General features: G+C 46.9%; 1 protein-coding gene across 1 annotated transcript in view; it reads left to right on the forward strand.

Moving 5' to 3' along the window:
• Nucleotides 1–23,443, forward strand: part of LOC139746561 (uncharacterized) — a 251,084-nt gene extending 227,641 nt beyond the window's left edge. Inside the window, exons 4-13 of the mRNA XM_071657920.1 lie at nucleotides 3,797–3,864; nucleotides 5,721–5,972; nucleotides 7,057–7,153; nucleotides 13,978–14,111; nucleotides 15,211–15,427; nucleotides 17,675–17,739; nucleotides 18,014–18,094; nucleotides 18,366–18,626; nucleotides 19,791–20,000; nucleotides 21,927–23,443. Of these exons, the coding sequence (XP_071514021.1) occupies nucleotides 3,797–3,864; nucleotides 5,721–5,972; nucleotides 7,057–7,153; nucleotides 13,978–14,111; nucleotides 15,211–15,427; nucleotides 17,675–17,739; nucleotides 18,014–18,094; nucleotides 18,366–18,626; nucleotides 19,791–20,000; nucleotides 21,927–22,060 (1,519 nt within the window). The 3' untranslated portion in view covers nucleotides 22,061–23,443. The remainder of the gene's footprint in view (nucleotides 1–3,796; nucleotides 3,865–5,720; nucleotides 5,973–7,056; nucleotides 7,154–13,977; nucleotides 14,112–15,210; nucleotides 15,428–17,674; nucleotides 17,740–18,013; nucleotides 18,095–18,365; nucleotides 18,627–19,790; nucleotides 20,001–21,926) is intronic.
• The last annotated feature ends 1,546 nt before the right edge of the window (nucleotides 23,444–24,989 follow it).

The following is a 24,989-nucleotide window of genomic DNA, read 5'->3' on the forward strand; positions in this document are numbered from 1 at the left end:
TCTGGGACAATCCCAGCTGTGATGTGGGACCCCCCCTCCCCCCCCACATGCTCTGGGACAATCCCAGCTGTGATGTGGGACCCCCACTTTAATATAGTGACCCGAGTCTGATCAATAGTGGTACACCAGGCGATCCTGGCACCCCACCCGACTGTGGAACGGCGGAACAACCCCCCCCCCCCCCGCGAAGGAAGAGGTTTTGGGAGGAAGGAACGCCGGAATGAACCGGGCGGCGTGTTTGTGAAACGCCGGAATGAACCGGGCGGCGTGTTTGTGAAACGCCGGAATGAACCGGGTGACGTGTTTGTGAAACGCCGGAATGAACCGGGTGACGTGTTTGTGAAACGCCGGAATGAACCGGGCGGCGTGTTTTATGAAACGCCGGAATGAACCGGGTGACGTGTTTGTGAAACGCCGGAATGAACCGGGTGACGTGTTTGTGAAACGCCGGAATGAACCGGGCGGCGTGTTTTATGAAACGCCGGAATGAACCGGGCGGCGTGTTTTATGAAACGCCGGAGTGAACCGGGCGGCGTGTTTTATGAAACGCCGGAATGAACCGGGCGGCGTGTTTGTGAAACGCCGGAATGAACCGGGCGGCGTGTTTTATGAAACGCCGGAATGAACCGGGCGGCGTGTTTTATGAAACGGCGGAATGAACCGGGCGGCGTGTTTTATGAAACGCCGGAATGAACCGGGCGGCGTGTTTGTGAAACGCTGGAATGAACCTGTATTGAGGTAATGAATTCAACAGATACCGCAGGTGATGCTTGGAATAATTTCTTAGGGGGGTTGAGATTATGGGGGGTGGGGGGAATAGTACCTTGGGGGGGGGAGGGGGCTTGGAGTAATCTCTGGGGGAGTTGGGATAAACCCCGGAGAAGGGGGGGAGGGGAGGGGAGGAACTGCGAAAGCGATTGTCAAGATGCTAATCCTTGCATGGAGGGTTGCGCTCTCTCTCTCTCTCTCTCTCTCTCTCTCTCTCTCTCTCTCTCTCTCTCTCTCTCTCTCTCACACACACACACACACACACACACCTGGCGTACCAGTGTCAGGAGTCCCAATGTCACGCTGCGACAGGTTGTACAAATATCACGCTGCGTCAGGTGTCCAAATGTCACGCTGCGTCAGGAGTCCCAATGTTACGGTACGATAGGTTGTACAAATATCACGCTGCGTCAGGAGTCCCGATGTCACGCTGCGACAGGTTTTACAAACTGTCACGCTGCGTGAGGTGTCCAAATGTCACGGTGCGACAGGTTGTACAAATATCATGCTGCGTCAGGTGTCCAAATGTCACGCTGCGTCAGGAGTCCCGATGTCACGCTGCGACAGGTTGTACAGATATCACGCTGCGTCAGGTGTCCAAATGTCACGGTGCGTTCCAGTGCACAAATACCGCAGCGTTCCACATGTTCCAGTGTTCAGGTGTTAGCCAAATGTTTCTCTCGCGTGTTAAGTAGTGCGAACTCCAATTCAATTAGTCATTTCCGGTCAGAGGTAATTAGAGTTAATTGTAATTGTTCAGTTGAGCGGAAACAGTGACCTCACTGTATCCTGTGACCTGTTGTGGTGTAAATGATTTACATGACGAATTGAGAAGGTGAGGGGAGGATTAAATTGCCACCCCCTCCCTCATAAATTTTTATTTACAGCGTATTTTTATGGTATTTTTGGTATGTAAAATGTTGACAAGTTCATGTAAATCATTTACTGTTGTGTTTTCTTTACATTATTACCTTTTTGTAATTACTATTGTATGTATCTTTTTTTTAAAGTCGTATGTAAATTGTTTACTGTTGCATGTAAATTGGTTCTTGCCTTATGTATGTTTTATGTAAGTTGTAAATTGGGGACACGCCAATTTACAGTGACACTGAGGTTATGTGTAGTCCTTCTCATTTACAACCATTGTAAAAAGACAGGAAAGTAGGTCAGACGACAATCCATCACACTCAAGAGTCGTACCGTCGTGTTCAAGGGTCGTGCACCGTCTTGCTCAAGGGTCGTGTACCGTCGTGCTCAAGGGTCGTGTACCGTCGTGCTCAAGGGTCGTGTACCGTCGTGCTCAAGGGTCGTGTACCGTCGTGCTCAAGGGTCGTGTACCGTCGTGTTCAAGGGTCGTGTACCGTCGTGCTCAAGGGTCGTGCACCGTCGTGTTCAAGGGTCGTGTACCGTCGTGTTCAAGGGTCGTGTACCGTCGTGGTCAAGGATCGTGTACCGTCGTGCTCAAGGGTCGTGTACCGTCGTGCTCAAGGGTCGTGTACCGTCGTGCTCAAGGGTCGTGTACCGTCGTGCTCAAGGGTCGTGTACCGTCGTGTTCAAGGGTCGTGTACCGTCGTGCTCAAGGGTCGTGTACCGTCGTGCTCAAGGGTCGTGTACCGTCGTGTTCAAGGGTCGTGTACCGTCGTGCTCAAGGGTCGTGTACCGTCGTGTTCAAGGGTCGTGTACCGTCGTGCTCAAGGGTCGTGTACCGTCGTGTTCAAGGGTCGTGTACCGTCGTGTTCAAGGGTCGTGTACCGTCGTGTTCAAGGGTCGTGTACCGTCGTGTTCAAGGGTCGTGTACCGTCGTGCTCAAGAGTTGCACCGTCGTGTTCAAGGGTCGTTCCATCGTGCATCTTGGCTTAGCAACGACACCCAGGGAGGGAAGTGGCAATTAACCTCCATTAGGCTCCCCGTGCGTAGTAGTACGATCGTTAGTGGTTGCGTATTGCGTCATGTCTCCAATCACCATCATTACTCTTAATTGGGTAATGAAGCACTGCTTATTTAGGTGATTAATTAGCGTATGTACACAGGCGATAGGGGGGTGGGGGTAAGGTGTGGTGCAGTGGTGCACAGTCATTTGCAAGCAGAGTTCAAAGTAAAGTCAGCAGGTGTTGGAAATTGGTCTGGAATGTACATTTAAGTCAAGTGACTCTTCTTTTCACTGCTGCCACACTCTACTGTGGGGGTTTTTTCACTGCTACCACACTCTACTGTGAGTTTTCACTGCTGCCACACTCTGCTGTGGGTTTTCTCACTGCTGCCACACTCTACTGTGGGTTTTCTCACTGCTGCCACACTCTACTGTGGGTTTTCTCACTGCTACCACACTCTACTGTGGGTTTTCTCACTGCTGCCACACTCTACTGTGGGTTTTCTCACTGCTGCCACACTCTACTGTGGGGTTTTTCACTGCTGCCACACTCTACTGTGGGTTTTCTCACTGCTGCCACACTCTACTGTGGGGTTTTCTCACTGCTGGCACACTCTACTGTGGGGGTTTTCACTGCTGCCACACTCTACTGTGGGTTTTCTCACTGCTGCCACACTCTACTGTGGGTTTTCTCACTGCTGCCACACTCTACTGTGGGTTTTCTCACTGCTGCCACATTCCACTGTGGGTTTTCTCACTGCTACCACACTCTACTGTGGGTTTTTCACTGCTGCCACACTCTACTGTGGGTTTTTCACTGCTGCCACACTCTACTGTGGATTTTCACTGCTGCCACACTCTACTGTGGGTTTTCTCACTGCTACCACACTCTACTGTGGGTTTTCTCACTGCTGCCACACTCTACTGTGGGTTGTTCACTGCTGCCACAATTTACATGAACTCTACTGTTCACTATAACATCCTTTTAACTCCTACTTTGTGGTGTGATATTATTATCAACCACAACTGTACGTAACTCTACCTGGCAGTGTGTGTGTGTGTGTGTGTGTGTGTGTGTGTGTGTGTGTGTGTGTGTGTGTGTGTGTGTGTGTATCTTCATTATGACGATGTTGTATTTTCCCCTTCTTGTATCCCCAGGATGTACGGCTGCTACAGATGTCTGGTCATACATCAACAACACTACAACGTCCTGCAGTACAAAGAGAGTAAGTTGTCGTAGCACTTACGACGGGCTTGTACCCCGTCGTAAGAGAGAGAGAGAGAGAGAGAGAGAGAGAGAGAGAGAGAGAGAGAGAGAGAGAGAGAGAGAGAGAGAGAGAGAGAGAGAGAGAGTTTACCACGATTTTTTTTTCCTGGGACAAAGGAGTAACACTTGACAGTTCTTGTGTGTGTGTGTGTGTGTGTGTGTGTGTGTGTGTGTGTGTATGTTTGTATGTGTGTTTTTGTGCGTGTGTGTGTATGTGTGTGTATGTGTCTGTGTGTGTCTGTGTGTGTGTCTGTGTGTGTTTTTGTGTGTGTGTGTCTGTGTGTGTGTGTGTGTGTTTTTGTGTGTGTGTGTCTGTGTGTGTGTGTGTGTTACCATTTCATAACCCAATTTTTTTCTATTGAATATATATATATATATATATATATATATATATATATATATATATATATATATAATTTTTATTGTTGTTGTTGTTGTTCATTTTATTAGCCGGATTTTATGGAACACCATTTCATTTTAAGAAGATTCCAGGTTAAAATCCTGGCAGTTAATTAATTTTTGGTTAGGGGGATATATTATTTTTTTTTTTATGGGGATTTATATATGCCAGTTCTACGACTGTGAGGATTAATGAGCAATGGTAGGATTAATGAACTGACTTTAGTTGACTGATGAGGGATTTAATGGCATAGATTAACAGAAAATTGGTTTATGCTTTAAAAAAAGAAAAAAAACAGTTTAGAAAACGGATGAAGGGTCATAGAAAAGGGATAGAAGATGGGTTTACGGGGTAAAGAAAACGGATGGAAAATCTTTTAAGTAATAAATCATTTTCTTACACGGAGATTTCGAGGAGAATTTTCAATGATTGGCTGCAATTTAAAGAAATTATTCTTAAGTGGCATTAAAAAGGGAAAAATGAGAGTCCCAAATTAAAAATAGTCAATAAAATATAAATTCTTGATATTCAGCTCCTAGGAATTCAAGCTTGATATATATATATATATATATATATATATATATATATATATATATATATATATATATATATATATATATATATATGTATATATATATATATATATATATATATATATATATATATATATATATATATATATATATATATATATATATATATGAATGATGGTGTATAATTCATTCAATAGGGAACTTAGCGAGCAAGAGTGAATAATATGTGTTGTCAATCAAGTGAATATGTGTGTGTGTGTGTGTGTGTGTGTGTGTGTCATCAGTATGTTATAAATCTTTTCAACGAATGTCATTAATTTGTTTTACGAGTACATGTATATGTCATTAGTCAGTTCATTTTGTATACATGAATATGTCATTAGTCAGTTCATTTTGTATACATGGACCATAAGTCGGTTCAACGAATTGATGACATTGATACCATTGCTGACATTGCTACCATTGATGACATTGCTACCATTGATGACATTGCTACCATTGATGACATTGCTACCATTGATGACATTGCTACCATTGATGACATTGCTACCATTGATGACATTGCTACCATTGATGACATTGATACCATTGATGACATTGCTACCATTGATGACATTGCTACCATTGATGACATTGATACCATTGATGACATTGATACCATTGATGACATTGCTACCATTGATGACATTGCTACCATTGATGACATTCAGGACACACACACACACACGACATCCAACATGATGACCCCCGAGGACAGAATGTGACCTGTGTATGATGATCAATTGATGACCCCGTAACAACCCTGGATGATCAGGATTGATGACCTTCTCCTCCTTCTCCTCCTCCTTCTCCTCCTCACTGCCTCTCGGCTTCCCCGAACAGCTTACTGCGACGTGAACAACTCGCTGGAGTACGTGTGTTCGCTGCTGACGGGCGACGCGCAGCTTCACTCCATGTTCCGGCTGAGCGCCTCACCTGTACCCTGTCCGTTCCCCCACACGTACACCTTCACGTACAGCCGGGGGCACGCCGAGTGCACGTACCCGCTCAGCACGGTCGACTCCTGCACGGAGGACTGGCGCATCCTCTTCCGCTACCAGGCGTGCCCGGACGTGCAGGGCACGGAGAGCACGAGTGAGTGTCCATCCTCCCTGTGTTGGTGCCAAGTCTCGTGTACCACAGTACTGTGGTGCCAAGTCTCTCGTGTGCCACAGTACTGTGGTGCCAAGTCTCTCGTGCCACAGTACTGTGGTGCCAAGTCTCGTGTGCCACAGTACTGTGGTGCCAAGTCTCGTGTGCCACAGTACTGTGGTGCCAAGTCTCGTGTACCACAGTACTGTGATGCCAAGTCTCGTGTGCCACAGTACTGTGGTGCCAAGTCTCGTGTGCCACAGTACTGTGGTGCCAAGTCTCGTGTACCACAGTACTGTGATGCCAAGTCTCGTGTACCACAGTACTGTGATGCCAAGTCTCGTGTGCCACAGTACTGTGGTGCCAAGTCTCGTGTGCCACAGCACTGTGTTGGTTCAGTTTATCATTGCTACAAAGTAAACAGATATAAATACCTTGATAACATAGATTTGTTATTAAAGTTTATGTTGTTATGATCATATTTATAACAGCTTATACCCTCAGGTTCTTCGCTCAGGTTTTATTACAAAACATAAAACATTAAGTGTTTGAATAATGATAATGATTATAGTGATAACAATAATTATAGTAATGATAATAATAATTATAGTAATAATAATAATAATTATAGTAATAATGATGATAATAATAATAATAATAATAATAATAATAATAATGATAATAATAATTATAGTAATAGTAATGATAATTATAGTAATAATAATGATAATTATAGTAATAATAATAAGGTTTAGAACCTTGTAGTCTTGTCCCTAGGAAATGTAGTTTTAGAAGAAGTTGTATTTTTGTTATCAAGATTTAACCAGACTTGCTTTGTGAGGTCAATGATTTGAATTGTGAGGTTCAGTAACTGGTATTGTGAGGCCATTGAATTGTATTATGAGGTCAGTAACTTGTATTGTGAGGCCATTGAGTTATGAGGTCAGTAACTTGTATTGTGAGGTCAGTCATTTGTATTATGAGTTCAGTAGCTTGTATTATGAGGCCATTAGCTTGCATTATGAGGCCAGTAGTTCGCATTATGAGGTCATTCGGTAACTGTAATGAGTGTGTGTTGTGTCCACAGCTGAGGAGTTGATGTGCCTCGCCTCATGGAAGGAGGGAAGCAACAGGTACCTAGTGGGCAAGTCGGACCACTCCCTGGCCACCTCAGACGAAGACAGGTGAGTCGCCACCTCACACCTCACCCTCACACCTCACCCCTCACACCTCACCCTCACACCTCACCCCTCACCCTCACACCTCACCCTCACACCTCGCCCTCACACCTCACCCTCACACCTCACCCTAACACCTCACCCTCACACCTCACCCTCACACCTCACACCTCACCCTCACACCTCGCCCTCACACCTCACCTCTCACACCTCACCCTCACACCTCACCCTCACATCTCACCCTCAACCTTCACCCTCACCCTCACACCTCACTTCTCACCCTCACACCTCACCCTCACACCTCACCCTCACACCTCACCCTCACCCCATGCACGGATGCAACCTAACCCCCCCCCGCTTCCTCCTCCCCCACCCCGATCACCACCACCCCACCCAACCCAACGGTGAGTCAGGGCCCCCCCCCTCCCCCATCAAACCCAACCCCTAACCCCCAACCCCCTGAACCCCCCTTACCCAACGATGGAACAGGAGGTTTTAAGAGGGACGGTGAGGGTGGATGACGGGATAGGGAAGGATAGAGGAAGGGATAGTATAGCGGGGGGGGGGGGAGGAGGAGGAGGGGAGGGATAGACACGAGGGGGTAGTGTTTACATCGTGTGTGTGCCTTCGACCCACATATCCTGACACATTTACACATTTACACAGGCGGGATGTTGGGGAGAATTTACATATTTTGCCAGACATTGTATGATACGTGTGTGACGGGTGAACTAACGCGTCACACGTGACGGGGAACCAGAAAGAAAAACATCAGAAGAGAAATAATTGTTATCCCTTAGATCTTGTTCTGTTGACGTAAACATACAAAGGCAAGTCAGATTTGGGTTGTGGGTTTTTATTTTATGCGAGCTAGATACGTTGACTTCATGTGACCTGGTTTTAGATAGGTTGAACCTGATGTGACCTGGTTTTAGCTAGCTTGACCTGATGTGACCTGGTTTTAGCTAGCTTGACCTGATGTGACCTGGTTTTAGCTAGCTTGACCTGATGTGACCTGGTTTTAGCTAGCTTGACCTGATGTGACATGGGATCATGGTGGTTCGAGGACACTCGCCCCCCCCCTTGCGTGTCATCTGTTGTAAAGAGAACAACATCCTGGTCGTCTGGTAGTTTCCTCGTCGCTGGTCGGTTGACCAGTCGTGTGTACACACAGACCCATGGCGTGGGCTGAGGTCGTGCCCCCAGGTGTCGTGGCGCTCAGAGATCCCCCAGCGGTCGCCAACAGTTCAGTGGATCCTTGGAGGGCTTAAGAGGGACGACATGGAGGTGTGTTGGACGCGGGATCACTGGCGTTTAATGGCGTTCTAGAAGCTGGTAGAGACGACCCACAACCCCTGAAACCACCCCACCCCTCCCCTCTCCCCCTGAAATCACCAGATCAACGGAACGACTACCATCTCAGGGGAAGTTAACGACCTCCCCCCCTCATTAGTAGTGATAAACGACCTAACTCTTGAACACGACGACTTAAACCTCCGAGGACGACAGTTGAAACCCACGGAGTCTGTCTTGTTCAAGAGGTGCTGAACCGAAGCTGCCAAATGAACACCGTCTGAACTCTGTTTTCTTTTTTTTTCCCTTCCTGTCGCATCTCAAGCGAGAGGAAAAAAAACATTCCCCATTTTCTTTTTAATTTGAGTCGTCATTGCGCACACTAGGGGCACCCACGACCGTTTTCTTCCCAGACCTTTTGAAGAACATGGGGACTCGAACTCACCCACCAACCCGTCAGCAGTGTGCCAGAGTTCTGATGGTATATACTGAGGCCCTGTGGGAGTGGGTATCGAACCAACAGATTTAAACAGGAAGGGAAGGAAAAAAAAAAAAGATGCATGAATGTTGTGTGTGGGAGAAGAGGAGCAGGAGACACAAACGTGACAGGTGAGCCATTCCACGGGAGATGGAGCACCTCTTCCCTGCAGCCCACCACCAGACAAGTAGTTAATAAGTTTTCTTTCAGGATGTGTTGGGTAAGGGGAGGTGAACATGGGGGGGCGGGGGGGGGGGCCATCCTCCCTCCAACCTCCCTACAACCTCCTCCCCCTCCCAGCACCACCCAACCCAACTCCCCTCCTCTCTCTCTCTCTCTCTCTCTCTCTCTCTCTCTCTCTCTCTCTCTCTCTCTCTCTCTCTCTCTGGACCAGCAAGAACTCAGCTGTCAGAATCTCTCTCTCTCTCTCTCTCTCTCTCTCTCTCTCTCTCTCTCTCTCTCTCTCTCTCTCTCAACGGGAGCCTAAGGGAGGGAGGGAGGGGTGTGTGTGTGTGTGTGTGGGTAGGGGAAGGAAGGATGCTGAGGAAGACAACATGGCCCCCATCTTGAGGCAAGTCTTACCCCTCGGGTAAGTTGTCTCCCCCTCGCCTGCCGAGGGAGGAGCTTACTGAGTTCGCACGGGGCTACGACGACGCCCCTCCTCCTGCTGTTGTCCCTCTATCCCCCTCCCCCCTCCCCCGGGGGGTCAGGAGAGCCACTCCTTCAGGAGGGATGACCGGGGAGAGGGTGGTATACCTCGCTCTCCAGGCCTTTTGACCACACTCCACCACCACCACACCTCCTTGCCCTTGCCTGGAAGCAGGTCCCTCCTCCTCCTCCTCCCCCTCCTCCTCCTCCTCCTCCTCCTCCTCCTCCTCCTCCTCCTCCCTCGTCCTCCTCCTCCTCCTCCTCCTCCTCCTCGTGCCTGTGTCCTGGAAGCCACCTGGACATGGCTGGAAGGCAAGTGTACGGAGCCCATCCTGGAGGCGGGAGCCAGCCTGGGCCTTTTTATAGAGAGAGACGCAGTGTGCATGGCGGGAAGACACGGTAGGTGGCGCGTCCTCCCGCAGACGATGACCTGACCTCCGGTGCTGACCCTCCCACCACAGCCCTGGACACCCCCTCTCCTCCCTCCCCACCAACACCACTACCAGCCACACTTAACAGTTTATATATATAAACGGAGGGGGGTAGGGTAGGGGGAGAGTCAGTCATGTCATCAGTCTGTCTCCTGCGCATGCGTCATCATCTATCCCTTCCCCCCCTCTCCCCCCCATTATCATCCATCCCCCCCTCCACACGACATGTACCTCCCCCCCCCCCCCGGAATGTCACTACATAACCCCACCGCTGAATGGCGGGGCCAAATGTCAGCTGATGTGTTCTGTATATAAAGGTATTATGACGCAAGCTACATCCTTTATCGCTCTTATTATAAAGTTTCTCGCGGGGGGCTCTTTTTTTTATATACGTATATGTTTTGGTTTTTTTATATATATATATAACATCAAACGACTCCGTGAATTAGGTCAGATTCCACTGGTTTCTACATTTTTTTTTTGCCCCCCATCCCCCCCCCTCGGCAAAGGTCAAAGGTGGTCAAAGTGGTTTCAGTTACCTGTCTTGACTTTAACAACGTACATCACACGAGGAAATGCAAGGGAGTCAGGATATAATCTCTTTATTTACCTTGATCGTCTCGACACTCGACACTCAGGCAGGCAGACAGGCAGAAAGAGAGACAGAGAGAGAGAGAAAGAAAGAGGTAGAATAAACAGAGAGAAAGAGAGATAGATAGAGTGAATAGAGTTAACTTTCTAATTAACTTAAGTTTGGGTCTCATTCACAGAAGCTAAAACCTTAACTATTAATCTATAATGATGTACATCAATTTTTCCCTCCCTCTCGTAACTGTTCTCAAAATGTTCAACTGTTCATTGTACGTCTTCCCTGTTGTTCTCGACCGGTGATGGTGTGCAGGATATAACACGGAAGAACTTTAGAGTTCATTTTTTTGTTCTTATCCTTTGTTCTGTGTTGCAGAGTAGAGCAGGAAAACATAACACTTAAAATGTAATAGTAATCTCATCAGCTTCCTTTGAGAAATATGTATATATATATATATATATATATATATATATATATATATATATATATATATATATATATATATATATATATATATATATATAAGCCCCATTTTAACAATAATCTTTATTTGTAACATTTAAAATTTTACGTCGACCATTTTCATAATTATTTCCTCTTGTCTTTCCACTGTAGGTAAGATACTGGCTCGTTCGTGCGCTCTTAATTACCTTCCTTCCTTTAATGAGCAGGGCCAGACACGGCGCTAGATTCCTTTTGGAAAATAACTCCGTTGAATTACATTTCTCGGTAATACAATTCCTCTTCCCCCCCCCCCCCCCCCCCTCGTCCTCTGACGGAACCCACCGCTTTTCAGGAAAGCGTGCGTGTGTCACTTGGGCTACCCTCACACGTCATGGAGAGAAAACGGGACGTGTGAGATGCGGGAGCCATTTAAACCTCCGCGGTGTCTTTAAACAAGCGCGAAGGGTAGCTTGGGGGCGAGGGAGGAGGCTGGCTGGCTGGCTTCCGTTTTCTGTTCATTCGTTCATGTTCATCTCTCCGTTATTTCAGGAAGGACAAAGAGGATCCTTTGGCCAATGATCTCTTCTTAAAAGGATATTTCAGGAAGCCAGCCATAGTCACACATGGGGAAAAAAAATTGCTTCAGGAGAAAATGTGAAACGGTTGCTTGCGAACGTAAAAGGTTTCTGTTATGGGGAGAGAGAGAGAGAGAGAGAGAGAGAGAGAGAGAGAGAGAGAGAGAGAGAGAGAGAGAGAGAGAGAGAGAAACGTTTTCTATGTGTTGCAGTTAGGTAACGTTTACAGCGTTGTGTTGGGAGGCACTGCTATCTGTGGGGGGAGTCGTTAACGTTTTCTATGTTCAGGAAAGGAATGTTTTTTTTAACGTTTTCTATGTTCTGGAAAGTAATGTTTTCTGTGTGAGAGGAAGTGCGTAGGATGTAACGTTTTTTATGTATATGAGGAAGTAACGTTTTCTGTGTGGGAGGTAGTGGAAGGTTCCGTTTTCCATGGAGGAAGAACTAATGCTCGCGTTTTTTTTTTTTTTAAATGTAGGAACATGTCGTTTTCTATAAACGAGGAAGTAGCGTCCGGAAAGTTAACATTTTTTTTTTTCTTATGTCCTTTTAATGCCCGGGGTTGTCGCAAGATGGCACTGACTCCTGGAGTTAAGTGAGGGTAGGAATATGTATATATATATATATATATATATATATATATATATATATATATATATATATATATATATATATATGTGTGTGTGTGTGTGTGTGTGTGTGTGTTTGTGAAGATGGAGTCTTGTTTGAACACTTCTTATATTTTGTAATCAAAAATTTTAGATTTTTTTTCAAAGTGAAGCGTCTGTCCGTTTTTTTTTTAAGCAGTGGAAGATCGTTTGTTTCAGTTCTGTATTTTTCTTCCTTCTGTAACCCTTCTACTATCAGTTTCTTTTTATGATCTTTCGTTTTCTGTTCTGCATTTCACCTTTTTCTAAGTTTCCCCCTCTATCTCTTCCTTCCATTTATTGTACCAGCGTTATCCAATGTCTTCCAGTATATATATATATATATATATATATATATATATATATATATATATATATATATATATATATATATATATATATATATAATGAATTGAATTCTCGTGGGCCTAAGAGCGAAATCCTTGATAGAAAACGGGAACAAACACACTCCATTAGGGACTTTATCATTAGTACAGAAACGATGTTTGTTTAACGTAATTTGTCGATGACCAGCCTTAACGACCCTGGCAGTTGACAGGTCTACAGCCCCAATAACCAACCAGCCTTGTAGTTAGAGGAACACCATAATTACAGCACAATGGTTTGAAGGGGGGGGGGGTAAGGGTAAGCAGAATTATTATCACATCATAATGACTTACGTATAGTTAGTAACGTAACGAGGATAATGGATCTTAACACCCCTAGTAACACCCTTTATCTCTTTTGTTACCTCTCCTATGTAACAGTAACGCGGTATTCTCCCCCCCCCCCATGCAACAGTAACAGGGGTCTCTCCCCTCCCCCCATGCAATAGTAACAGGGTTATCTCCCCCCCATGCAACAGTAACAGGGGGTCTCTCCTCTCCCCCTATGCAACAGTTACAGTGTTCTCTCCCTTCCTCCCCTCCCACCATGCAACAGTAACAGTGTTCTCTCCCCTCCCCCCCTCATGCAACAGTAACAGGGGTCTCTCCCCCCCCATGCAACAGTAACAGGGGTCTCTCCCCTCCTCCCCATGCAACAGTAACAGGGTTATCCCCCCCCCCATGCAACAGTAACAGGGGTCTCTCCCCTCCCCCCATGCAATAGTAACAGGGTTATCTCCCCCCCATGCAACAGTAACAGTGTTCTCTCTCCTCCTCCCCCCATGCAACAGTAACAGGGGTCTCTCCCCTCCCCCTCATGCAACAGTAACAGTGTTCTCTCCCCTCCCCCCATGCAACAGTAACAGGGTTCTCTCCCCTCCCCTCATGCAACAGTAACAGTGTTCTCTCCCCTCCCCCCCATGCAACAGTAACAGTGTTCTCTCTCCTCCTCCCCCCATGCAACAGTAACAGGGGTCTCTCCCCTCCCCTCATGCAACAGTAACAGTGTTCTCTCCCCTCCTCCCCCCCATGCAACAGTAACAAGGTTCTCTCCCCTCCCCTCATGCAACAGTAACAGTGTTCTCTCCCCTCCTCCCCCCCATGCAACAGTAACAAGGTTCTCTCCCCTCCCCCATGCAACAGTAACAAGGTTCTCTCCCCTGCTCCCCCAGGTACCAGTAACAAGGTTCTCTCCCCTCCCCCATGCAACAGTAACAATGTTCTCTCCCCTCCTCCCCCCCATGCAACAGTAACAAGGTTCTCTCCCCTCCCCCTCATGCAACAGTAACAGTGCTCTCTCCCCTCCCCCCATGCAACAGTAACAAGGTTCTCTCCCCAGGTACCAGTGCTTCGTGTACAAGGCCTGGAACAACGGGTCGTCCTCAGGGTTCCAGATGGCTCAGAGTGGCGACGCCACCTGCAACGCGCTCTACTCCGTCACTGGCGGCTCCATGACCTTGATGCTCAAGAAAGGTCGGTGTCTACGCGTTCACTTCTCCTCTGCATCCCATTTTCAGTTGTGTATACCCCGTTCTCTACTGATTTTTCCCTGTTTTCTGTGGTTTCTACCTGTTCTCTGGTGTTTATCCTGGCTTTTGACTCTTGTACCTACCCGTTTTCCATTATATCTACCCGTTTTCTAATATATCTGACCGTTTTCTAATGGTTCTGTCCGTTTTCTATGTTTTTCACTGGTCCTCACCGCTGATGTGGATTTTCTACTTGTTATCTAGTGTTGTCACCTGTTCTCTAGTAATGCTACACGTTCTTCAGTACAGAAACTACGGCAATATATATATATATATATATATATATATATATATATATATATATATATATATATATATATATATATATATATATATATTCCTACGAGTCCACGAGGAAAATGAACCACCATAAGTTCCCTAGTGCACTTTCGTGTAATAATCACCTCATCAGGGGAGATTATGACACGAAAGTGCACTTGTGAACTTATCTTTTTTCATTTCCCCCGTAGACTCATATATATATATATATATATATATATATATATATATATATATATATATATATATATATATATATATATATATATATAACGTGCCTGTGGAGGATTGGCTATACAAGGTATAAATAGTTGTACAAGGTCGTAAGGGATTATGTCTTTAAACATTCATAAAATTCTCGCGTCACCATTGTTTACACACTGTTATAAATACACCTGGCACAGTTACTACTGCTTTTTAGAGAAAGTGTTTATTCTTGGAATTACATTTAAATTGCATTACGCCGTGAACGCGTTAACACCAAGGTTAAGTTACGCCTTTAAGATGATGGTACACAGAATTTAAAGTAATTGTGGCCTGACAAGTGGAGTGGGAGAATTTCACAGAAAACGTCGTTTTTTTTATGACATTTTTAACACGAACTGTTAGAAAACGAGGCGTGGGTTAGTAATGCGCGTTGCTTGATTGATATATAATGCAGTTGAGGGTAGTAACTCATGCATATTTCCCTGAATGCGACTGATAATGATGGTAATTATCATTATCATTAGTGTTTAACGATAATGATTGTATGTGTGTTTCAGTGGACACCAGTGGGAGCAAGTGCCGTTTCCCAGTGTGGGTGGGGGGCCCTCGCTGGCACTCCCTGGACGGGAGGACCGTTCTTCATGTCACTAGGAGGAACTCAACCCTCAAATTGACCAGCCACTCCTCCAGTGGCCCCGTCACCCACGCCTGCCTGGAACACTACGCCAACACCAAACACTCGGCCACATACGTGACCAGGGTCATCCACGGGTGGTGAGTGGTGGTGGAGGTAGTGTTGGAGATGAGTGGTGGTGGTGGAGATAGTGTGGGAGATGAGTGGTGGTGGTGGTGATAGTGTTGGAGATGAGTGGTGGTGGTGGAGATAGTGTTGGAGATGAGTGGTGGTGGTGGAGATGAATGGTGGTGGTGGTGGAGATAGTGTTAGAGATTGGTGGTGGTTGGAGATAGTGTTGGAGATGAGTACTGGTGGTGGTGATAATGTTGGATATGAGTGGTGGCGGTAGTGTTGGAGATGAGTGGTGGTGAGATTAGTGGAGATACTGGTGGTAATAGTGTTGGTGAGAGTGGTGGAGATAATGGTGATGCTGGTGAGAGTGGTGGAGCAAACGGTATTTTATTGTACACTTATGATAAGTGAATTCTACTTATAATAATAATTCCTAGTTATTTAAGTATATCGTTACGAGTTAGCGTGTTGTATATGAATTATTATCATCATACCTAGACATAGCAGACACAGTCATCACCACAGTGGTGTACACAGTCGTCACCACAGTGGTGTACACAGTCATCACCTCAGTGGTGTACACAGTCGTCACCACAGTGGTGTACACAGTCATCACCACAGTGGTGTACACAGTCGTCACCACAGTGGTGTACACAGTCATCACCACAGTGGTGTACACAGTCGTCACCACAGTGGTGTACACAGTCGTCACCACAGTGGTGTACACAGTCATCACCACAGTGGTGTACACAGTCGTCACCACAGTGGTGTACACAGTCATCACCACAGTGGTGTACACAGTCGTCACCACAGTGGTGTACACAGTCATCACCACAGTGGTGTACACAGTCGTCACCACAGTGGTGTACACAGTCGTCACCACAGTGGTGTACACAGTCATCACCACAGTGGTGTACACAGTCGTCACCACAGTGGTGTACACAGTCATCACCACAGTGGTGTACACAGTCGTCACCACAGTGGTGTACACAGTCATCACCACAGTGGTGTACACAGTCATCACCACAGTGGTGTACACAGTCATCACCACAGTGGTGTACACAGTCGTCACCACAGTGGTGTACACAGTCATCACCTCAGTGGTGTACACAGTCGTCACCACAGTGGTGTACACAGTCATCACCACAGTGGTGTACACAGTCATCACCACAGTGGTGTACACAGTCATCACCACAGTGGTGTACACAGTCATCACCACAGTGGTGTACACAGTCATCACCACAGTGGTGTACACAGTCATCACCACAGTGGTGTACACAGTCATCACCACAGTGGTGTACACAGTCATCACCACAGTGGTGTACACAGTCATCACCACAGTGGTGTACACAGTCATCACCACAGTGGTGTACACAGTCATCACCACAGTGGTGTACACAGTCATCACCACAGTGGTGTACACAGTCATCACCACAGTGGTGTACACAGTCATCACCACAGTGGTGTACACAGTCATCACCACAGTGGTGTACACAGTCATCACCACAGTGGTGTACACAGTCATCACCACAGTGGTGTACACAGTCATCACCACAGTGGTGTACACAGTCATCACCACAGTGGTGTACACAGTCATCACCACAGTGGTGTACACAGTCATCACCACAGTGGTGTACACAGTCATCACCACAGTGGTGTACACAGTCATCACCACAGTGGTGTACACGGTCATCACCACAGTGGTGTACACAGTCATCACCACAGTGGTGTACACAGTCGTCACCACAGTGGTGTACACGGTCATCACCACAGTGGTGTGCACAGTCATCACCACAGTGGTGTACACAGTCATCACCACAGTGGTGTACACGGTCGTCACCACAGTGGTGTACACAGTCGTCACCACAGTGGTGTACACAGTCATCACCACAGTGGTGTACACAGTCATCACCACAGTGGTGTACACAGTCATCACCACAGTGGTGTACACAGTCATCACCACAGTGGTGTACACAGTCATCACCACAGTGGTGTACACAGTCATCACCACAGTGGTGTACACAGTCATCACCACAGTGGTGTACACAGTCATCACCACAGTGGTGTACACAGTCATCACCACAGTGGTGTACACAGTCATCACCACAGTGGTGTACACAGTCATCACCACAGTGGTGTACACAGTCGTCACCACAGTGGTGTACACAGTCGTCACCACAGTGGTGTACACAGTCATCACCACAGTGGTGTACACAGTCATCACCACAGTGGTACCAAACTTGTACTAATACCATGTTCTCTTCTCCCCTTAGTACCAGTGGGTACCAGTGTGTCCACATGCTTGAGAGAGACGATCATGTTTTGGAAATCATCATGGGTGAGTTGCTGTGGCTCTGGCAACACTGCTGATTGTAGTGGTCAACCCCCCCCACCCCCTACCTAAGCTAAAGTTGAGACGTAGTAGTAAAGAAATAAAAACTAGATATACCAAATGACTATATGGTCTCGACGCCTCCTCCTCCTCCACACCCCCAGGGTTCGAAACCAACCCCTGTGGTCTGTGTATATGTATACCTATAGTTATATATATATACATATGTGTTTTGTGTTTTGTTGTGGGGTACTCAAACCAGCTACTGTCCCTCTTACAGGGAAAGTGACGCCAGTGTCCAGCGCGGCCTGCAATCCACAATACTTCGACCCTTACTCCACCAACTTCACCACATTCGTTAGTAAGTCGCTACACCCAAGTTTGTTTGTATATACATAGAGAGAGAGAAGTAGGTAGTTAGTGAGGGTATATGTAGTTAGGGTTAAAGACGGGGGATGGGATATATTTACAGGCTAGGACATAGATACTACGTAAGGTCCGGCTTGGCCAGGACACAGATCCCAACTCGAACCATTACTCAGATAAGTAATTACACACACACACACACACACACACACACACGGGCGGCACCAGGTGTATGAGTCATGTAAACAAGTGTCGCCTCGTTACAGGCAGCAGCGCAGAGAGCCTCAAGTGCCCTGGCATGGGTCGTTACGAGGTGGTGGGCAGCGGCGTGGCCTCGGATATGACCGCCGCCGCATCCACCTCCCGCAGCAACGGCGCCGCCTCCGCAAGCGGGACCGTCATCGGCGCTGGGGACGTGAGCCTGGGGCGCCACACCTCCGAGTGTGACGGTCTCCCGTACACCTCCCTGGCCGTGGGCTGCTCCACCACAGACACACTTGTCGTCAGCAACCGCTGCTCCTCCATAGGTAGGTCCCCACCTGCCTGCCTGGTAGGTCCCCATCTACCTGGTAGGTCCCCTTTGGCTGGTAGGTCCCCTCCCACCTGCCTGGTAGGTCCTCTCTGCTTGGGAGGTCCCCTCTGGCTGGTTGGCCCCCCTCCCCCCCCCAAGCCTGGTAGGTCCCCTACTTGCTGTAAGATCCCCCCCCCCCCCACCCCCACCCCCAGCCAGCCAGCCAGCCAGCCAGAACATGGACGCCCACCCATTAATTTCCGTCTTCCTCAACAGACTCATAATTAAATAATTGATCCACCAGTTCGGTCTGGTCGTGTGCTCACAGCAGTGGGGTGTGGTGGACGAATCACCAAACGACCCTTAAAACTGGAAACTGTGGCACTGCTAAGGACAGATTGCTGGCACTGTATGGCACTGCTAAGGACAGATTTCTGGCACTGTATGGCACTGCTAAGGACAGATTCCTGGCACTGTATGGCACTGCTAAGGACAGATTTCTGGCACTCTTAGCCAACACTTCAGCCATATTGATTCAAAGATATTTTGATATGACAACTCAAGGGGCCTTTCTTACTTGCTATTTATTCATTACCATTCAACCATCATAGTTCCTCTGGTCAGTGTAGTTTGCAAAGTTGTATTTCAGAAGGTCATTCGACCTATGGAAATCACCGGATCCATGTTTCCCCCCATGTATGTACTGCTTGTTATTGCCCACCTGAGTCACCCCTTCTGTATCACCCATCTCCCCATCTTTATCAACGCACGTCCATCTCCCCATGTACACCCCACTTAGGTCTCCTTCCACCCCATGTACACCCACGTAGGTCTCCCTCCCCACGTACACCCACGTAGGTCTCCCTCCCCCACGTACACCCACGTAGGTCTCCCTCCCCACGTACACCCACGTAGATCTCCCTCCCTCCTCACGTACACCCACGTAGGTCTCCCTCCCCCACATACACCCACGTATTTCTCCCTCCCTCCCCACGCACACCCACGTATTTCTCCCTCCCCCACGTACACCCACGTAGATCTCCCTCCCCACGTACACCCACGTAGGTCTCCCTCCCCACGTACACCCACGTAGGTCTCCCTCCCTCCCCACGTACACCCACGTAGGTCTCCCTCCCCCACGTACGTGGACTAACACTGTCTTCTCCACCTGTGGTTGTAGAGTACTCGTGTCACGGGTCGTGGGAGGAAGGCGGTCGTCAGTACCTGGTGGTGACGCCCACCTCCCGGAGCAGCAAGGGCGTCCGTCGGTTGTGTCTGGTGTTGGACCACGGCTCGGCCGTCCTCTCCCTGGCCTCCTCCAGCCTCTCCTGCAGTAGGGACCTCATGCCTGGCCTCCACGGTCTCATCGCCCTCAACACCACTAGCATCGGTCAGTAACCTCCAGCAGCCAGCCGGCCTCTCTCTCTCTCTCTCTCTCTCTCTCTCTCTCTCTCTCTCTCTCTCTCTCTCTCTCTCTCTCTCTCTCTCTCTCTCTCTCTCTCCACACTTTACAACGACGACGACCCACCCACCCACCAGTGCGACAGGTACAACAACGACTCACGCACGACCAGTGCAACACAACGACGACACCACGACCAGTACGACACTTAAAACGACACTCCACGACCAGTACGACACTTAAAACGACACTCCACGACCAGGTCGACACTTAAAACGACACTCCACGACCAGCACGACACTTAAAACGACGCTTCATGGCCAGTGCGAGACTTAGAACGACGCAACACGACCAGGTCGACACTCCTTACTGACAGTAACAACAATCTGGACGACCTGTCTCTCACAGGTGTCTACCAGTGTCCATCTGTTCGTGTCACTGTTCGTGCTCAAGGCCTCAGTCCGTAACCAGTGATATTGGCTGTCATAAATGTAAAAATTTTAACACTTCCTCTCTCTCTCTCTCGAGCGTCTCTGTCTTTAGAATGCTGCTTTCTTACTTTGAATCTTGTTCTAATACAAGAGGAGACACCAGGAGAGACTGGGTGTAGACTGACCAAAGATGAGAGTAAGCCAGGTTATGAAAGTGGGTGAGGAATGAGTTTTTAAGGGAAGCAGTGCTGGCATGTGCGAGAGAAGTGTGTGTGTGTGTGTGTGTGTGTGTGTGTGTGTGTGTGTGGCACGTGGGAGTGTAGGCAGGTGAGAAAGCGTTGTGAATAATAGGTAGACGAAGTTACGTTGTTATTGAAAGAAGAGAAAAAACAAGAAGTGTACTGAACGTATATGGAATAAGTGCGAGTGATTGAGGGATGTACAAGAGAAAGCGGTAAGAGGTCAAAGAGGAACGTGCAGGGGGCTGGAAGAGAGAAAAGACATTTAGGGTGAGGGAGTAATCAGCAAACTTCAGGGGAAATAAGGAAATGTTTTGGAAGGAGGTTAATAGTGTGAGAAAAAACAAATGGGAAAGTAGTAACAGGTAATTATTGGGGTGAAGAGGAGATAGAGCGAGTATTTTGAAGGATTATTTAATGTGTTTGATGATAGGATGGCACATGGAGGGTGGTTTGGAGGTATGCAGGTTGAGAGGGTCAAGATAAGGGGTTTGGCAGGAAAGAAAATGTGGTGAACGCATCGGATAAAATGAAGTGTAAGAAAACAGATGGAGTGGATGGGATTGCAGGTGAATCTCTTAATAAAGTGGGTGACTGTGGTCTTCAGTATATGGTTGGAATTGTCAGTATATTGATGGATCATGGTAGGTGCAGAGAAGATCAGAGGAATTCATGTATAGTGCCTCTCTCTCTAAAGGTAAGGGGGGACAGAGATAAGGGTTCAGACTACAGAGGTATGAATTTTGTGTTGAGAGTATCTGGTAAGTTGTGTAAGAAGAATGAATGGTGATTAAGAGGTTTGGGGGGGACATGCACAGGGCATCAGACTGGGGAGGAAGAGTGTGGTTTTCAAGAGTAGTAGAGGATATGTGGATCAGGTGTTTGCTTGAAAGACTGGATGTGAGAAGTACTGTGAGAAAGAGAAGGGTTATAACTAATGTGTTCTGAGTAGTTTAAAATAATTCTAGATAATGTAATCATCACCCCAACAAAAGCCCCTAAAGTGATTTTCAAAATAATCTCCACGCTTATGAAATCTTTCAAATCCTCTGATTGATAAAGTAATTCCAAATACCACATTTACATCCCAAAACCTTAAAATACCAAAGTAACATCATTTTCACAACATCTTGCTATAAGTGGGACATACCCAGAAGAAAGTGAACCTGTTCAAAATGAAAGGAAAAATAAAACAAAAGTTTCAAGTTTAATGTTTTCAGTCTGGCATCTCTTTGCTTCCACAGGTGCGTGTGGCACGACCCAGCCTACCAACACTGGTCGAGAGCTGGTAGCTTCCTCCCGGTTGCTACTGCTGGTGCTGGTGCTGGCTGCTACTACCGGTGTGACGTCACCCACTGTTCTAGTGATGTGTTGCTGACAATCTCATGAGTAGCGAGGAACCCACCCGAGTAGGGAAAAAAAGACACCAACCCAGTGTGTTAACAATGCGATTTGGTAATCACAGAACGATTGAGTTTACCTGTGTTGGAATCACAGTGGACGGGGGCAAGTGTGTGTTGTGCTTGTGTGGTTTATGAGGCTCTTGTGGAACTGAGGCCGACGTGTTATGGGGAAAAAGAAAGAAAAAGGAAAAGGATGGAAAAAGTGATTTCGTAGAGGAGAGAAGAAGAAGAAGGTGAAAAAGACATTAGAAGAAAAAAAAAAACTTAGAACTGCTAATAATTCTGTGTTTTGAAATTTAGAGTGATGATAGTATATACTAGAATTACTTTTCCGTCTGGTAGGTTGGGAAGCCATCATTTCCGTAGAGATGTTCTCGTCTACAACAGTAGAAGTCGACCTGTGTGTCAACAAGTGAACAGCAAAATTCCCCCCACTGGTGTTTTCGCTGTCATGGTGTACCAAAGATAGGCTTTTAAATATACCCGTAGCGAGCCAGGTTCGCAAGTCCCCCGGAACCCTGCAGGAGAGAGAGAGAGAGAGAAAGAGATAGTGGGGGAGGGCGCCGCCCCTCCATCACCGCCCCTCAACGCTGGAGGTAGATGCCATCCGACACACACGCGGGCGCGGGGGGGCGCGCTCCTCCTCCTCCTCCTCCTCCTCCTCCTCCTCACCCGTCGATGAACATCCGTCAAGACTTCAGGGACGCCTCCGCCGCCATCATGCCACAGTGTTCTCCTGTCTTGCGAACTTGCCTCGTCATGTCGTGTGTGTCCTCCGGCTCAACATTTGGTCTCTGCTTATGGACAACTCACGTGCAAAGGGTCCAATTCAAACTATACAATTGGCAGTTTCGATGAGTCCAATAAACCTCTGTGATTAGCTGTGTGACGCGCAACCTGGAGTGACCAAATGTTGAACTGCCCCTGAATGGAGTGGTAGTTAGTGAGCTTGTGGTAGTTTGTTGGTCACGTGAGTGTGGCCTCTCTGGGGGTTTTGCCAGAGACACCCCCCCCACAACCCCCCAACCCCCTCCCCCCAGAGGGTAAAGACGCTTCACACAAGAAGTAACTTAAAACATGTGCTAATGAAAGGAAGCCATTATATACATATGTATAGTGGTCAGTAGCGACATAATGATAATGTGACTATTTGTGTGTGTGTGTGTGTAATTACCTGAAGGGTTTGTGCGCCTTTGTTCATGTATAGCACTGGACTAAGTAACCACTGTGTGTATGAGTTAGTTTGCAACTATTACCATGTAAATAAGCTCACAGAAATGTCTTTACAAAATAATGAACACACACACACACACACACACACACACACACACACACACACACACTCACACACACACACACACACACACACACACAGAGGAAAGATAAGATAAACAAAAAAAATGAAGCTTAAGATAAAATACAGTTAGGTACAGGACAGCTACTGTAACGTTAGGAAATCCTAGCGTATTGAACTACGCGGACGGAAACGAACGCAAAGGAAAAAATATGTAAAAAAATTATATATATATATATATATATATATATATATATATATATATATATATATATGTATATGTGTATATATATATATATATATATATATATATATATATATATATATATATATATATATATATATATATATATATATATATATGTATATGTGTATATATATATATATATATATATATATATATATATATATATATATATATATATATATATATGAAAAAAAGAAAGGATTCTCATAATTATAGTTTTCCATATGAAGGAACCTTGAAGAGTTTCCTGTACTGTAATGTGCATAAACCGTCCTAGCACTATAGTCGAACGCACATTGACTAACCATTTTACTGAAGAATAACTGGAAGCTTCTTCCAGGCGCACACCTCCTGCCCGAGTCCAGGCATGGCTGGATAACCCCCCTTTTGGCCTACGTCATCAACAGCCTAAACTTCGAAATGTTCCCCGTGGCCCCGGAGCGAGCATGGCTGGGAGTACCCTGGAGAGAGCATAAGTGGGTAGGTATCCTGGAATGAGCATTGATGAAGGGGGGATGGGTGTGTGGGGGTGTTTTTGCCTTGAAATTGAGCATAACAGGGTACCCTGGAATGAGCGTGACATGGTACTGTATAACTAGGCGTGACTGGATGCCTGGCAATAACTGGATTAAGTATGATAGATCCCATGAATGAGTGTAATGGATATCCCTCTTACAGGGCACGATTTGAGGTTGTAACAAGACGAACAGAAACTTTGTAATTAATGTTAGAAGGAAACCCTTGGGCGAGTGAGAGAGAGAGTACCTTAGAGCGAGTGTGATTTCCTGTTACTAACTTAATAACCAGGAAAACAACTTAACCAGGCACCCCGATATGAGCATAAATGGGTACCCCGGAATGAGGATGATTAGTTACGTGAAATAGATGATATGAGGTACTTAAGATCGGGCATAACCAGGTACCCCGCAACGAGCATGATGGTATACCCTAGAAGGCGCATAAACAGATACCCTGGAACAAGCGTGACTGGATACCTAAGAAGGAACCCTGCCAGGTGCCCTGAAATAAGCATAACATACGGAAGGAAACAGTTTTGACGGTACCCTTAAACAAGCATAGCTAGGAACACTATTAGAAGCTTAACAGGGTATAGCTTGTCACAAGCCTGATGATGCCCTAAATTAATCGTAGTTATGTAACCCCCCCCCAAAAAAAAAGTAAGCATGACAACCCCCCCTCCCCCCCTGGAAGAAGCATAACCAGGTGCCCTGGCTCAAGCGTGAATGGGTAACACACCCCACCACCCCCCCAACACCCCGACCCTGGATAGTAAGAAGAGTGCGAGGTGCCCTGGCTCAAGCGTAAGAGTGCGAGGTGCCCTGGCTCAAGCGTGACGCGGGTA

Source organism: Panulirus ornatus, chromosome 65 (genome assembly GCF_036320965.1).
Source record: "Panulirus ornatus isolate Po-2019 chromosome 65, ASM3632096v1, whole genome shotgun sequence".
NCBI classification, from domain to species: domain Eukaryota; kingdom Metazoa; phylum Arthropoda; class Malacostraca; order Decapoda; family Palinuridae; genus Panulirus; species Panulirus ornatus.